Source organism: Equus caballus, chromosome 20, assembly GCF_041296265.1.
Source record: "Equus caballus isolate H_3958 breed thoroughbred chromosome 20, TB-T2T, whole genome shotgun sequence".
In the NCBI taxonomy this organism is placed as follows: domain Eukaryota; kingdom Metazoa; phylum Chordata; class Mammalia; order Perissodactyla; family Equidae; genus Equus; species Equus caballus.
The window spans coordinates 60,278,927-60,296,542 of NC_091703.1; the positions used below are offsets into that span (position 1 = coordinate 60,278,927).

The window sequence follows — 17,616 nt, forward strand, 5'->3', positions numbered from 1 at the left end:
AATCATCCCTACATATGACATTATGGCAATAATTACGTACCTTGGTCTATCCCCGTGTATGGTCTAATTTAGCTGCTCCCTAGAGGTTTTGAGTGGTTGCTCTCAAATACTAGTTGCATAAAGAGCACCTAAGGGGCTTGATAAAATTCTGTCTGTTGAGTCAGGAGGGCCTGGGAATTAGCATTTTCTCAAGCACCCTCAGAGGATTCTGATACAGGCCTGAAGAGGTCCCACGCGGAGAAACACTGCCTTATAAAGCTCCCCCGGGCTGCTTGCATTTTTTTTAAGCTGGTGTTCTTGCTCCCTCAGGTGGCACAAAATGGAATTGCAGGTGTCCGATTTCTCATTTTCACCCATAAGAGGATGGAGCGCCACGATTTATCTGCCTGTTATCCGGCCTTTACTGAACCAGGCTCTCAAGCTACCAGCGCCAGTGCAGAATTAGCATTCATCTCCATACGTACAAAGCAGATGACAGAGAAGACCGGAAAATATCACAGGTAAGAGTACACAGTTTACAAATGCTGTGGCCAAAATGTCACTTTTAGGTTTTCTGTTTGGAGACTTCAGAGGAGTCTTTAGCAGTGGGTACTGAAGACTGATTTGGCAGCAGCATTTTCATGGAACAAGTGTTTATTCTTTGCTCCGGTTCTCCCTCCGTGAATCTATCAGGATCTAGAAAATCTGTTTTAAAACAAGACAGACCCAGGGTCTGTGACGCTCATTTAAATTTTTTCATTTGCCAAGTTGTTATTTTTTGGCTAATGAGAAAGATATAATTGGGGAACTTATGGTGAAGGGTGTGAGGATTGACCAGGTAGGGGTAGAAATTCCTCTTCCTTCCCTTCCTTCTGCCCTGCCTTCTGGCAGTCAGTCAATAGATATTCATTAAAACTGTCCGCGATTGGCTTCACGTGGGATGCGGTGAGAACCGGGACCATTTCTATGAGGGAGGAGAGAAAGTCAGCCCACCATAGCCTGTAATCAAGGGTCCACGCCCTGAATGCTCAGAGGAAGGGGACGTGGCCCCAAGGGGAGGGAGGGGCGAGCTATGGGGAAATCCGAACAGAGGAGACAGTGTCTGAACCCAAAGCCCGCAGAACGGCTGCTCTTCAAGAACCTTTGTGCAACTGTGTTGCTGGGCTACATGTCACGCCATGATCTGTTCCCATCGTGGTTCTTCATTCATGGGATACTTTTTGTGTCGGGCAATGTGCTAAGTGTGGACATATAAAGTTGAACAGGGCTGCCATGGTCTCTGTCCACACAGCTCCCATTCTGTAGTGAAGACAGACAAGAAAACTCTATCCAAAAAAATAGATAAAAGAATTATGCGTTGAGGTAAGGGCTTCAGAGGCAATAAGCAGCTGGGGTGGAGAATAACTTGCATGGGGTGGGATAAGATCTACTTCTGTGAAGTGGCTGAGGAAGTGGTTTCCTGGAGAAAACCCAAACTGCCATGTTTACTGGGTCCAGGGCTATTGTAAGTGCTTTTCATATATTAACTGTGTTAATGCTCACAACTCTTAGAGAATGTACCATTAGTATACTCATTGGACAGGTGAGGAAACGGAGGCACAGAGACAGTAAGTAAGTGGACATGTAATTTGTAAGTGGTGGAGACTGGATTCACGTCTACATTGCCAGGCCCCAGAGCCTGCTCTCTTGACCACCCTGATGGCATTTCCTGTCGAGGCAGAGGGAAGAGCACGCAGGAAGGCTCTGAGCCAGGAAAGCTGATGGTTAAGGCACTGGAAGGGATCTGCAGGAGAGGAGTGGAGATGGTGCAGAGGCCTGGGCGAGGTCAGGGAGAGAGGCGGGGCTGGGGCCTGAGGCCTCTGAGAACATGGAAGGAGGTGTGGATTTCCTTCCGAGGGCAGTGGGACATCACAGGGGGGTTTAGGCAAGGTACAAGTATGACAATATTGCTTTGAAAGAGGTAACTTGCTGCCACTCAGAGAACGCGCTGCAGGGGGAAAGGCAGAAGGGAGGCCGGGGGGAGGGGTCGGGAGGTTTTGCTGATGGAGATAGGGAAGAGATTCCAACAGATCTCTGAGGGAGAGTGAACAGCACTTCACATGATGAAGGTGGAGGCAGCGGGAGACTGACACACCACACCTCACTTGGTGTGTGAGCCCCTTTCAGACATGTGTTAGTACAGAAACCGGTGTGCAATCTGAGGAGACAGTCAGGGGGCGAGTTGAAAAGAACAGAGGATATTGTTTATCCTGCACAAGAGAACCACTGACGGCTGGGAGGAAGGTCTGGTTCTGGTGTAACAGGTGGATTTCACAGGTGAGGATGCTGGGCGCAGAGAAGGTAAGTGATTAATTGCCGACGGGGGAGTAATGTACACGGGCTTTTCCTTGATCCCACACATGCGTAACTGCTTTCTACTTAAGACAGACAGATTTCACTTGTAAGTTCATCTCCCACGAATTCTAGGGCACTGGAGTCTTTGCTACAGGCTGAGTACTTTCTTAATTCTTCACTCCTTTCACGTGGAATGGTTTTCTTGGAGGGTAACCATTCCCATCCCATAACACATGGTAAAATGATGTTCCTTCTGAGAATCTCCCTTCTCTCCTTATATATGGAAACGGAACGAAACAGAAGAAAGGACCAGTCAAAAGGCTCACTTCTCGTGGCCTTGTTTACCTCCTCTGCCTTATGCCCGCCTGCAGGAATTCCTGCCCTTGATCAAGACGCAGCCCTGCTGGGAACAGGGCTTCAGGAACGCTGAGGACCACGCTGGACTACAAGGAACACGCTCGAGGCAGAAACTCGGATGCTGCCTCTAGGCACCTGTCTCCTTCCTCCGCAGCCAATTAGAATGTCCCTGAAGACTCGCTACACTATCGTAAAGGAGCTGAGCAAGTCCTAGAGGGTTTGGTGACTCTTACCATGGCCCTTCTGTCCGGTGAAAAATATCAAGTTGTTTTGTAGGGCAGAGTGGTTGTTCGCCAGCTGAAACGTCACGTGGAATTCATAGTCAAAGCCGATGTCTGGGACCCGTGAATAAGCCAGGAATGAAGTGTACCCAAAGGCATCCGTGCCACTGAAGCTGGGCTGAGTGATATTAATAGCTGTGGAAAAACCCAAACCAAACAGTTAAAATAAACCTGTACATGGACTGGTAAAGGAGGGTTAGGTTTTGCTGATGCATCTGGCTAGATAGTCTGTTTACTATCGCATTCATTGTACTTATGTGCCCTTCAGCATTGAGCAACGAAGTGACTCAATAGGGAATTTCGAAACCAGAACAAAGGATGTGCAGGGTTTTGAATCCTGTATAGAACCCTTTCACTCACATATACATCATGAACAATTTACTTAAAAAGCAAAACCCTGTATTTTGAAGATTGCTTTTAGAAACAGAAAAGATCACTGGCAGCCAGAGCATTTGCCCAGGATCTTTGTGAACATGATTTGGCGTCAAACACTGAGCATAACTTAGGGGGGACCTCCCAGCTCAGGACAAACTGCTTTTCTAGTCCTGCTCCTTTGTAAGAGCCAAAGCCACAGGTCAGGGGCGGGAAAGCCAAGAAATGGGCAGGAAATTGACTAGGAACGACCAGAACTTTTCTTTAAGTAAAAATCATTGTTTAAAAGAAATGTGCATCCTTACTCTGTCGAGATGCTTGTTACATAATCAAAGCATGGGTTTCAACAGGACTGAAACTGTAGGGAGATTTAGTAGAAACAAGAACTGGTGAAAAACAGAAGTTCAAGAGCCAGGGTGGACAAAACAGAATTTAATTGAAGGTGGCTATTAGCCCACCAGCCGCCTCTCTTTCTCTTTTTGTCCCGCCTCTAATCTTCTGGTATCCAACTGTTCTCTGTCATTGCTCTGTTTCCATTGTAAATGGCCCCGGCAGGCTTTTTAGTTCCCCACCCAAGGGGACCACAGGGAACAGGAAGGGGGCTTTTGACCCCCACCCTTGTCTGTTATGGATGGTGTTCCTAGATTAAAGGAAGTTCCTTAGATCTGTTCTTATTGGTTCAAGACGGCTTGATGCAGGCAAGAAGGGCTTGTCTTGATGGTCTTACGTTGTCCCCTTCTTCTCAAGACATGGGGGCTCTCCTGGGAAGCTGTAAAACTAGAATTTTCCCAAGCCTTAAGAAATATCCTCACTCTGGTACCCGATGCTTAAAACAAAAGAGCTGTTTATGCCTGGTTATGATTGTTTATACAGCAAATAATTGTGCTAACCTGGGAAAAGGATTCCACTTATCAGAGGCTTTTATTTTTGTTTGCTTCATATAACTATTCAAATAGGGTATTTGTATGGAATAAGCTGGATATTTCATTTTGATATTTTATTAAAATCTTATCAGTTTATTCCTTGGAATGTGTGGCCAAAGATAAGTGTAATTTTTCTCAAAACTCACCAGAATCTGAAGTGGGATTTTGAAACCTAGCATCTCTTATACTTATTTTTATCTAAGGAAGTAATGTATGGCTTGTGTCCCAGAAATAGTCAGGCTCTTCCCATCAGCTGTTTCCCTTTCAGCCGTCCTGTAGGTCAGGTGGTTGGGGGAACTGAAGGGTATGGGAATTAAAATAGAAATACTGACAGTCTCTTAATGTTGGCAATAAAATCAATGAAAATAGAATTTAACTAAATTTAATACAAAATAGAAAGAGGAATGACTTTCTTTTTTAACATTTCTTCCTGTTGATAATTTACAACCGAGTCTACTTAAAGGTTTAGTAAACTTAGGTTCGATCAACAAACACATACGCCTCACACGTATTGCACCGTGAGACCCTGTGCTAGATGTGGTGACACAAAGATAATGAAGCATGACCCTGCCGTCAAGGACTAGTGGTCGATAAATGTATCCAACTGAACTGGACAGAAGGTGAGGCTTGGCTGAGGAGGAGCAACTCGCCTGGCAGACGGAAAGGAAGGATCATTTCCGGTAGAAAGAACAGTGTGTTCTAAGGTGGGGAGGCCACAACGGCGTGTCATACTCAGGGAGCTCATGGAGTGTGCAAATTGCAGAATGGAGCATAAAAAGGAAGAGCGCGAGCAGGTGAAATGAAAGTCAGACAGAGTCAGATGATGAAGGCTCGATGTTTCCTCCATAATCTTTGAGTAGTTGGGCATGGAGCAAAGTGGCCTTTTAGAAATGTCACTCCAGTGATGAAATGTGAAGCTCGGACGAGGTGGAGAGAGCTGGAGGGCCAAACTTTGGTCAAAATGAAAATGAGGGCTTTTATGATATAAGAAATATAACAATGAGTTAAACTTACGCTGAATTGGAAATGTAAGGACATTTATGGGTAACTCATAGAAAAAGGTAATGGTGTGCTATTTATCTAAACAGTTAGTGTTATCAGTGCTGGGATCCAATCAGAATTAAGTTTATGACACAATTTTATACTACTAAAAAGAAGTACGATGTATACTGAACGTTGAGTATAACTAGCTCACAGGAGTGGATCTGTGTGTGTTCAGCATTTCTTAGTCTAAAGCTGTGCTTCCAACAACACGGCAACTCATCACATGCGGCTGGGACTGCAGCCAGGCCTGATGAGATGGGCTTAGTGTGGAGAAAAGAATTCATAATATTTTTATATGCGTTAAATATTCGGTTAAATAAGATATATTATTAAAATAAATTTCACCTGGTTTTTCTTTTCTTTTTTACTTTTAAAAATAAGGCTACTGGAAAACAAAATTACATGGGCAGCTAACGCTCTATTTCTCCTGAATCACACAGCAGAGAGAACCATGTGTCTCTTGGCAGGTAAGTTCTTTCTTTAAACCCTTAGTTGTGACATACGTCAAGGGGCTTTGACTTTTGGTACTTTGAGCTGTAAAAAGACAGGGCCTCCCGGGGAGCACTAGGAATCAGGAGAAGGGGTCAGAGATGCCCAGCCCACCGCTGAGAGGCCCCTGCATCCTCACTCACGCTGTCTCCATCACGTTGGATCAGGCAGGAGCACATGGAGGGACCCAGCTTAGGAGAAAGATGACTTTCCACCTTACAAATGATTCTTTCCAATTCTTTAAAGTATGCCCTTCATGATCTTTAACCAGGCAACATTTGGTTAATTTGATTACTCTGTTACACAAATTCCCAGATCAGACTTCTGGGCGCATGAGTTGTCATCAAAGCAGGAGACTGAACAGATTGTAATGGGAATACGTTAGGGCGAGTAAACGTATTTTTTTCTTCCCTCTGTAATCCCTAGCTGCCTCATGGCTTCCATATGTGAATTTAGGCATTTCTTTTCCTTCAGTTCTTTTAAAGTTACAGCAATGGATTGTGAACGTGAGGAAGGTAGACGGATGCTGGGATTTGAATGAAAAATTAATTATTTAGTATGTGGACGAAGTGAGCAAAACTGCTCACAGCTGTCTGGGGACATTTCAGGCAGTCAAAAGGCCTTACGTATCTCAACACCATTGAGGGCCATTAAAAATCTGACAAACTGTCAACGAAGGGCGACTGTCAAAATCTTTTCTGTAACGTAGTGCTACGTTGTAGGCGCAATGTGGAATCTTTGCACAGGTTATATGATGCTTACAGAACATATTTTAGCAAAAATTACCACAAAGAGGGTAAACTTCTGTTTTCTAGAAAATTTGCTAGGCAAATTTTTCTCATTCCCAATAAGGGCTGAGAAATAAGGCATTATTGTTTTAAATGTAACTGTACTGTTTTTCTTTTAAAGATATTCTGTAGTTGATCCTTTTAATCTGAATTACTGAAGTTTTGTGCACAGAGTGACCAAGATGAGCTGCTGGGATGTGTGAAGACACACACAGAGCTGAGGGCAGAGCATCTTCCCTCCCCTCTGCAGTCCGCCTGAAGCCGCCAGCTGGCATGAGACGTGAGCCACGTCATCGTGCCTGAGGGCAGGCCGCTGGGCAGCCAGTGAGGCTTGCCTCTGGATTTCCTTACTTCCCGTGTAAACTCGGGCAAGTTCACTTCTCTGTTTTAGTTTCTTCATCTGTAAGATGAAGGTAGTGAGAGTACCTAACTTTTTGTGAAGAGAAAGCAGGAAACACCCCTGAGCTAACCACACAGCTCAAGCACGCAGGCCTCTTGCACCAGCCCTGCAACTCGACCACCTTTTCCAGTCTCCAAGGCAACTAATTTATACCTCCTCTAACATCTAATATTCATCTTCTCTCTCTCAGTTAAAAATCTTTCTTCTTATTTCACTGAGAAAAATAAAATCTAAGGAGAGAGAACTACCCCATCCTTCTACCAGCCAATCCTCCCACGCTCCAATCGTCCATTTTGATCCATTGCTCCGCCTTCCCTCTGGTCCAATGCTGACTTCGCCTGGGTATCGGGTCCACCGCTCATTTACACAAGGGCATCACTTCCGCAATTCTTTCCTATTTCCCAAGAGACACCAAATTCTTCTTCTCTACTGAGTCATTCCCTTCAACATCAAATACTCTAGAATATCTCCGTCTGGAAAACTGCTTTCCTCAGCTCCACATTCCTCTCTAGCTACTCCTTGTTTCTCTGCTTGTCATTATAGTAAGACTCTTCTAAAGAGTGTCTGTATTGACTCAAATGTTTACCACCCATTCACTCTTGATTTCATTCCAGTCAGGTTGTCTTCTCTCCTTCCTTTGAAACTTCTCATGTTAAGGTCACCAGTGACCACCATCTTTCTAAATTCAATGCCAGTTCGATGTTTTCGTCTTACTCAGTGTCTCAGAAGCAGTTGACGTAATTGATTGTTTTTCTCTTGAAGCGCTTTCTTCTCGTGGTTTCTGTGATGCTGCATTCTTCTAGCATTCGCCCTGCCTTAAACTGCTTCTCCTCTCTCTCCTTTTCTTCCAGTTGTCTCCGTCTACCATCATTCCCGACTTCATCATATGTACCACCTACAGGAGGTTGACTCCTGAATAATAGTCTCCATCCTTGACTTCTTTCCAGAGCTCCAGATTCACTAGATATTTGACATACATTTGTATGTCCAATAGGAATTTCAGACTGAACGTACAGGACAGAATTCTCTATTCTCACATCTTTACAACCCTGTCTCCCAAGCCAATCCCTTCCCCAGTCTTGCCTGTCTTTGTTCAGAACAAAAACTAGTCATCATCCTTAAATTGTTTCTCTCTCTGCCACCTTAACTGGTCACCTGGCAAATCGTGTTAACTTTATTTTCAGAATACATCCTGAATCCTACTACTTCTCATCCTCCATCAATGCCGCCAAAGTTCAGTGCGCCCTCTCTAGCTTGGCTACTGCAGTTTCTTCATCACTGGTCTCCTTTTTTGCCACTTTTGTCTTCTTACAATCTCTTTTCCCTATTGTAGCCACTGCTGTCTTTTCAATATTAATTGCATATTGAAAGTCCTCCAGTGTTTTCCTTTGAAGTTGCATATAAACAAAACTCCTTAATACAGCCTAAAGCCCCTACTTTCCAAATCTATTTTATATTCACTTCTTGCTCATTCTGCTCCGACCATGCTGACTTCTTTGCGTTTCTAAACAAACCAAATATGCTCCTAGCTCAGGGCTTCTCCTCCTTTTGTTTCCACTTTGGGGGGAAACATATTCTCCCCAAAGATGCGTGGGCTGCGCCCTCACTTCCTTCAAGACTGTGCTCCACTGTCGGCTCTTCACAGGGGTCTTCCCTGACCGTCCTGTTAAACTGCTCATCTCCCTCCCCCATCACTCTCTAGTTCCTTCCCCTGCTTGGCTCACCACAGCCGTTACATGACTGACTATTTATTTGTTTGCTTTGTATTGTCTTTCTCCCCAGTCAGATTGTAGATCCTGACAACAGCACGTGCAACAGCGCCTGGCTCAAGTGGGTGCAGAGTACACATTTATCAAATGATTGAATGGATGCATATAAAGAGCTTAACATGATGTTGAAAAAATAGTGACATGTATATATATAAGTTCTTTTTCTGCTGTTATTGTTTAATATCTTAACTGTTCTGTTCTTATGTGACTAGGGGAAAAATTGGAGCTGTTGGATGAAGTTGGGAAATAGAATTTGTACACCATCACCAATACTGATCATGGCTTGTTTGGATTTGGTTTTTTGCATTTTTCTAGTCATTTGCCTCTAAAGAATAAGAATGTTTCTGGATTCTTGAAAAGATATTAGAATCTTAATTCTTCCAGTGTGGGCAAAAATTCAGCTAATAAACTACATACTGATACTGAAAATCAAAGCATACAGACCCCCAACTTGACAAATCAGTTGTTTTTTATAACAAGGCTGTATAATTATAACTGTAATTTCATAAGCTTTATCTTATAAACATTATTTTCTGTTTAATATTTGATAATAATGTCTCTTGTAACTTGTAAGCTGAAAGCACTAAATATGTTTCTTTTGACAATTGATGGTTTTTGACAGACAATTTTGGCTTTTATATGACAAAATATCTGTCTGATTCCCTCATAATCTTGTTTAAAATTTTATGATCTGGACTTGGAAAAAGTTCCTTAAGTTCATTAAAGAAAAATTCTTGAAAATGTACAGTGTTGGGCCAGCCCTGTGGTGTAGTGCTTACGTTTGCATGCTCCACCTTGGCAGCCCGGGGTTCGCGGGTTCAGATGCTGGGTGTGAACCTAAACACCACTCATCCAGCCATGCTGTGGCGGTGTCCCACATGTGAAGTGGAGGAAGATGGGCATGGATGCTAGCTCGGGGACAATCTTCCACAAGCAAAAAGAGGAAGACTGGTAACAGAAGTTAGCTCAGGGCGAATCTTCCTCACCAAAAGAAAAGAAAAGAAAATGTACAATATTTTCAGGATGGTTTGTCCTGCCTAAAGGCATTTTTTTTTTTTTTTAAATGAGGCACATTGCTCTATTTTATACAAATACAAAAGGCGAGAAGAACAGGATCTGTTTTTACTTGGATTCTGTTTTCTCTCTGTAGGCTGCGGCACATACCCTCCGCAAACGGACACCAGGGAGTGCTGCGCTGGTGGCAATCCAGGTCAGCTCTTCCTCCTCTGTTGTGTATTTTATTGAAGCAGGCAGATGGTGGATGGATTTTCCCCTGGAAACTGCTGATTTTGAAAGACTCCAGTGTGCCAGTCTCACAAGTGTGGTGTTGGGCAGCATATAGTCCCTCGAAATATACATTTAACATTGCCAGGAAAATTAACATACCCTTAGAAAATGGAGAAATTTGCAAAAATACAAGATGAGTGCTGGCTTCTCCAGCTTTCTTTTGTAGATTTGAGTATAAATGTCTTTCCTTTCTCTCTGTTCTTAACTCCTGAGAAAGATAGCAATGGATTTAGCTCAATGTCCTGCTGAAATGCAATTAGATTATGAAACCACGTACACAGTTTTTGTTGTTGTTTCTATTTCTGTTGTTGAAGGAGCTCCTTGTGGAACATGCTTCCACACTGTTCAGCCTTCTCAGTTAGAAATAAAAAAGTGTTAATCTCCAAATGTGATTTTCATTTAAAGAGAATAGAAATTAGGTTTCTTCTGAGACGTTGCTAACAGTCATAGGTGACGGTGGCTTGTACAGAAAATATACACTTACCTATTCTTCATGGACTAAGATGGCACTCAATACACGAGTAAATCAAGCTCTGTGTTCAAATGGATATATAATAGTCAATTCACCTACAGGTAACAACATGAACTGAAGAGCATTGGTGAATTACCAATTCCTGCTTATACTAAATCATTCAAACATTCTATGTAGATAGAGAATTCCTAGCATTCTCACTTCCCTAATCGTCAGAGAAAAGCTAAGAACAAACAGAATTTTACATTAAGATAAGAACACTGATGAAAATATAGAGCCTCATCATTCCCACCAGCAAAAGAAATCATAAATGATCAGAATCTGAAGCAGCACATTCTTTTACGTTGCATGATTCTTAGAAATTAGTGCCATCTTCTGGCTTCTCAAAGTACTGCTTTAAATCTAAACCTGGTACTAATAGGATTTTTATAGTACTATGAAGTAAGAAAAAAAAATCTCGAAATGTAGGGGTTCACATTGTAATATCCACATTACAGTTTATGGCATAAACTTTGAGAAGGTAAAATTTTCGTGTATCTTCTCTATAATTCACATTATATAAACTGTGTAGATTTATATTGGATTAAATACCCTTTGCAGTTTACTGTGATAAAGGAAACTTCACAGATATTACACACATGGAATATTCCAGAACTGATGTGTTTTGAACACTGTTTTCATTGCTAACTCATGACTTTCTTTATGCAGGGGATTTTTAGTTATAATTAAGAAACGTTGAGGTTGAAGTGGATCATCATTCAAGTTCAGTGGAAATTCTTTTTAGCTTTTTAATCAATAATTTTTTAAGTTATGGATCTATAAATGTACTTTTCTATATTCCAAAGGAATAAAAACGATAGCAATTCTAATACCTACAATATTCCAGTTGCTGGATGCCCTGTCTAAATTATTTCATTTCTCACAGCCCCTCAGTGAGATGTTCTGATTCCTATATTATTCCATCTTATAGGTGAAGAAAGAGGGGCTCGGAGAGGTGAAGTCAGAGAGCTAAGAAATGGCAGAGTCGGGATTTGATCCCAGGTTCATTTGACTCCAAAGTCTGTGCTCTTTCTAATGATGCTGGGTATTCATGGCATGGGCTGATTAAAAGCTACTGACAGATGTTTATATTGTTAAAGTTTGTACCCTTCACAAATTGATTTTATACAACTTTATTCTCTCCCCCTCCCCCCCCACCCCCCCAAGTCCTGGGCCATGGACTCTTGAAAATTGATAGGACTTTTCTACTCCCTCTTCCATATTCCCTCAACAGAAACGTAAATCCATATTAACTACCTTGCTGGGCCAAGCACTTAAATGGTACCCAATATATACCAGTGAACTTATTAACAGATAGGTTGTCATAGGAGCTCAATTGTTTTCCAATATGCAGAGAACATGAAAGAAAAATAGTGGTTAAAAAGATGAATATATCTTCAAAGGTTTCTAAGGCTTGAAGGTTTGCGTGTGCACGCACACACACACACACACACACACACACACGTACGTATACATATATATTCCAGAGAATTAACTACAAGTTTCATTTTTGGTTTTGTTATTGTGTAACTGTGTAGAAACAGCTTAGGAAAAGCAAAAACCTAACAAGGACCAAAAATAATAAGGCTGATTTATCAAAGAGTAACATGTACTCTAACTGTGAGAGAGAGAAAAGAAAAAAATTTTTACTGGAGATTCTAGAGGGAACGCTCTATTTTAAAGACATCTGCGGTTTTGCTGTTGAAGTGCTGGAAAAAAGCAGTTTCCGGCAAAATACTAACTCATTTCTGGGGACCACAACCCGGGATATTTCAAATGCCTTTCATAAAGGGAAGATTTCATATCCATAAATATGGCATGCAGATCATTCTAAGTCATATTACTAATAAAACAAAGAAAAATTATTAGCCATAATTTATGAGGTTGAAAATTCATGCGTGCACACGTGTGTGTTTGCATTCATGTGCACACCTGCATCACAAGCCCTTTAGCAGTGTACCGCAGCCAAAGGAACCCTCTTCAGAAGACTCTCTGAATTCATGAAGTAAAATACATAGGATTATAAAAGAAACCAGCTTTTCTGAAATATAGTTAAAATATAACAAGTTTGTAATAAAGTAAAATTATGCTTCTTTCATAATGCATTTCAATAAAATCTAGTAGCAAGTACCATAACCACAGTAATTTCAAATTGTGAGGAGCACAAATATTTTCGTACAGGGTATAGCAATTGGAATGTGATGAAAAAGCACCTGATTTCTCTCAGCGACAAAGTAACAAGTACCGACAATACCTCTGTGGTTTGTGGCCGACATTCATAATTAAGAATTTGTTACATTTCTGTTGGAGGTTGTGAAAAGATGTCCTTGTTTCTCATCCACATTCTCCCTGCGCTGACCTGCAGGATTGCCTGAGCTCTGCCAGCACCCTTCTCCTCACCTGTGGCCGTTCTCCCACCTGCAGAGTCTCCCCCTTCCCACTGGGCCTACCTTGTCCTACTCTGTCTGCCAGGTCCTCCGTGTGATACAACTTCAAAGATGCCAGTTTTGAGGTCCGGCTTAGAGGCAGGTCAGTTCTTTTCTTGAGCAGCTAAGTCCACACCCCAAGCACTTCCCTTGTCGGGCTCCAGACCATCATACATCGCCCTGACCGCCTGGGGCCAGGTGCCAGACATTAGGGACAGCCCCTGGGACCCGGGCCTGAAGACACTATTCAAATTAGCCAAGCCCCAGGGAGCCCCCAAACCTAACTCACCCCACCCCCTCGCCGCATGTGCGCGCCCCCTGCCCCTCAGGCTGCCTGCTCCCCAGACCCAGTCCAACTCCCAGGGACCCTGCTGGTGACCTTCTTTCGTTCGGAGCTGTGAGTAACCAAAAGCTGTGCCTTGCATCTGTTGGAGTGTGTTGTCCTTCCATCCGAAAAAATCTTTAACTCTTATAGAAATCCCTGATTTCCCCCTGGCGTTTCCTCTCTCTCTTTTTCTTCTTGACGTTTTTGTTTGTTTTGGTTAATTTTCCCATAACACCCACTATCTCTTAGCAATTCACTATGGTGTCTCCTCCTACCCTGGACTGAGAGGGCCACCAAGGCAGGATTTCGTCGTTTTTATTTTCTGCAGTGTCCCAAGCACTTGGCACAGCACCTGGCACATCGCAAGCTCTCCACATGAGACTACTGAATCAATTCTCGCACCTGCCCCCTGGCCCGCTGTGACCAGCCAGGCTGGCCAGCACCTTCGGTTGACTGGCGACAACCCTGGTGGGACCACTGCTGGGTCTCTTGGTAAGAGCTTTCTCCTTGGGGTGACTAAAGCTTCTAAACTAGCATGGCTGAGAGTCTTGGACAGGGGAAGAGTTGTGAGTGGGTCTTCGGGGTAACCACGTCAGGGACTCTCCTTCTGCTATGCCCTGGTTTCGGAAGCGGTGTGATACGGCTGTGGAAGATGCAGCCCTGTAATTGGTTATGGTTTCAAAGCACACGTGGCATCTTGCCAGACAACATCACCACCCTGAAAGGTGGCCCAGGTGGTGGTGTCACAGACTATTTTGCCATTCTAAAAGACCAACAGCTTCTGGATGATGGGTTTCATGACAAGAGAAGCATCTGCCATTGCCTGATTTCTTTCCCTGGAAAGTAAGTTGTTGATCAGAAGTGGGCATGCAGGATACCATGATGGTTTGTACTGCATTGACTAAGTTCATCTACAGGAGTGCTGGAAGAAGCATGATCTGTAGAGCCAGTAATCAGGATGGTAGGACGGATTTTTGCTACTAATGCAGTGTAATCACCTGCCACTGGTGGCTAGGTAGTCCTCCTTAAGCCCTGAGACCATATCAGGGGTCAGGGTTGTTCATAGCCATTGGGATGTGAGGATTCAGAAGTGCCACTTCTGAAGTTATTCCTATCAGGGAAGCCAATGTTGAGGCTCGCACGGCCTCCCTTCTCCCATAGCCATTTCCACATGCTGACAGATTGCAGCCTAAAATCTTCTAACAATTCTTGTTTCTTCCATCAAAAAATATTTGTAATATTTTTCCCACATTCCTTCCGGGTAATAGGTGTCATTGTTCTTTCTAGGTTTTGACAGTCTGAGGAGAGTGCTTTATCTAGATAGTATTTTAATCGCATTTCCCTCATTACTCTTGAGTTTGAGCTCCTTTTACTTGTTGGCCATCTGCATAGTCTTGTGTGAAATATCTGTTAATAGCCTTTACTCATTTTTCTTTTGAGTTTTCTTAATTTTGACAACTTTAAGAGTGCTCCCAATACTATATTACTCTTTTGTCTGTCACATTGCAGAGTTTTTCCAAATCTATTGTTTTTCTACTGACTTTAGATGTGATATCCTTTGCAACTCAAAAGTTTATTTTTTTTGTATTATCCAAAAATTTTCTTTTGCACCTCCAGAATTTTCTGTCTTGGTTAAGCACCCTTCCCTCAACCTTAGATTGTACATATAGTTTCCAAGATTTGGTTCTAAGACACTTACTGATTTATATTTTATATTTAAGCCTTTAATAATTCTGGCTTTTATTTTAATACATAATGTAAGAGAGGCGAGGCCCAACTTAATCTTTTCTGAGTTGGAGAGCAGTTCCATTTATTACATAAAACATTCTCTCACAATTGAATAAAACAGCAATTTTGTCATCTATGCCTTCTCATATAAGCTGGGATCTTTTCCTGGGTTTTCTCTTTGTCCTGCTGATCTAATGTGGCTCTTACCATGCCAGTTCCACATTTGTTTTTTTTTTTTTTAAAGATTTTATTTTTTCCTTTTTCTCCCCAAAGCCACCCGGTACATAGTTGCATATTCTTCGTTGTGGGTCCTTCTAGTTGTGGCACGTGGGACGCTGCCTCAGTGTGGTCTGATGAGCAGTGCCATGTCCACGCCCAGGATTCAAACCAACGAAACACTGGGCCGCCTGCTTCGGAGCGCGCGAACCCAACCACTCGGCCACAGGGCCAGCCCTGCCAGTTCCACATTTGTAATGATGAAGGTGGTTTAGTGTGTGTTCTTATATGTGGCAAAGCAAGTTCCCCTCACATTTCTTCTTTTTTCATATTTTTATTGGATATTAATGGATTGCTATTATGTATATTATTCTATGTCAGGTTCAGAAGCTTGGAAATTTTATTGGAATTATATATTTTATATGCTACATTTGATAAAATTGGAATTTTCTTCTCATCCAAGAATGTTTTTTTCCTCGCCATTTATGTATCATTTTATCTTCATTAAGGTTTTATAATTTTCTACATAGAAGTCATGCACCTTTCTCATCAAATTTATTCCCAGTAGTTTGTGACTTTTTTTGGTCACAATTGTGAGTGGAAAAAATTTCTTATTTTTACATTTAGGTAGACTTTATTAGTGTAATAAGATATTAAAATGGAATTTCCAGTTGAAATACAAGGAAAATAGGAATGAGACATCAAATTGAGGTGACCAGGATTTACAAAGTGAGTGGCTAAAAGCCAGCTGGTGACTCTTGAATTTTCCACCTCACTGAGGGTATAAAAGGCTCATAGAGCCCTTTTCCCCTCACGCTTCACTTCAAGTCAAGAGAGAGGGGTTTTAGGAACACAACTTGGAGAGCTTAATGTGTGTGCCTCAAGTCTGAGATGCCTAGAAATTCTAAAGAAGTGAGAGATTGGTTGACACCCTCTCAGGGAGGAGCTAATGATAGTCTGATTCTTGCCTGGGCTTGGCCAGCACCACTGGAGTTCGCCAGGGAAAGGACGTGTGCACCCCATCCCGGGGTCTGATGTGAGTCATGTGTGGGGTGGAGAGACAGTGAGGTGTTTTTCTTCAATTATGACCAAAGGATCCACCGCAAGAGGCGAAGAGCCCTCAGCAGGGAAATCTGGAGGTGTCACTGGATTGCTAGAGGCACAACCAGCTGGAACAGAGGTGCCTTTTCCCAGGGCAGAGAAAATTGCAGGGGAGAGATTGCCAGCTACGGGTTTCCAAAGGACCCATGGAAGTGCCACACAAGACAATTTGGACCTGCTGGATGCAGAGAGCAGTGAAGCTAAATCAACTCAACCCTGTCAGTCAAGAAAGAAGTTCCCTGTCTCCCTTCCTCTCCCTGAGCTCCATGCTGATCAGTCAGGAGCTACAGTTAGCAAAAGAGGGGAGGAAGGGTTTGTTTTCCTTTACTCTGACCTTAGACTTTCTATCTGACTTGACCCCAAAAGGGGAAGGAAAAAGCATGAAGTTTAAAGCACATGGAAGATTTGCCAATCATATGAAAATGGACAACCTAACTACCAAATGGAACTGATGTTTGTGACCCTGGAATGGCCGTGTCTAAATTTCCCTTTAGGGAAAAAGGAAGAACTAACATCAGTGAGCAAATTTAAAGGGAGAATGGAAGACCAAGTAAAGTCACTAAATGTTTCCATATGACTATGCTAGGATGAAGAAGGCTACTGATATTTACTTTTTGTCTTGTAACTAGTGACAGCACCAAATTTTCTTATTTAAGTGATATCAACAAGAAATGGATTTGGATTTTCTTCGATTATTTAATTCTTTTTCTCATTGCTTTCGTTTGAACTGTCCCAAGACAATGGTGAATAGTAATGGTAACAGCAGGCATCCGTGTCAAATTCTGATTTTAACTGAAAAGGTTTTAATGTTTCCCCACTAGGAATAATGTATGCTGTTGGTTTTAAGTTAGACTTTATTAAATTCTAGTATTTTTATTCCATTTTTAGTTTCTATTTCTATTTTCTGATTTCCTTAATAAAATAATAAAACAATAAAGCACATCTGCTGAATTTGATTAGATGCGTTATCTATATCTATCAAATGACATTTCAGTGTCTATTGATGTTATCATAAAATAGCTCCCTTTAGTTTATCTATTAGATTTGGAATTATGTTGATGAATTTCCTGGTATTGAATCATCCTTGTAGTCTTAGAGTATTTCCAACTTAGTCATAATGTGTAATATTTTGGTACATTTTTGGATTGCATTTGGTAATATTTACCTTTTTTTTTTTTTGCCTCTAAAGTCATTTAGAGAGATTGGTCTATAGTTTTCTTGTACTAATGTCATGCTGGTCTAATAAAATAAATTGAGAAGCATCCTCCTTTTTCTATGGTTTGGAA

At 42.1% G+C, this 17,616-nt stretch overlaps 1 protein-coding gene across 1 annotated transcript in view; it reads right to left on the reverse strand.

Annotated features, from left to right (window-relative positions):
* Positions 1–17,616, reverse strand: part of LOC111769165 (protein eyes shut homolog) — a 1,017,614-nt gene that overhangs the window by 74,234 nt on the left and 925,764 nt on the right. Inside the window, exon 26 of the mRNA XM_070244139.1 lies at positions 2,904–3,086. Coding sequence (XP_070100240.1) covers positions 2,904–3,086 — 183 coding nt within the window. The remainder of the gene's footprint in view (positions 1–2,903; positions 3,087–17,616) is intronic.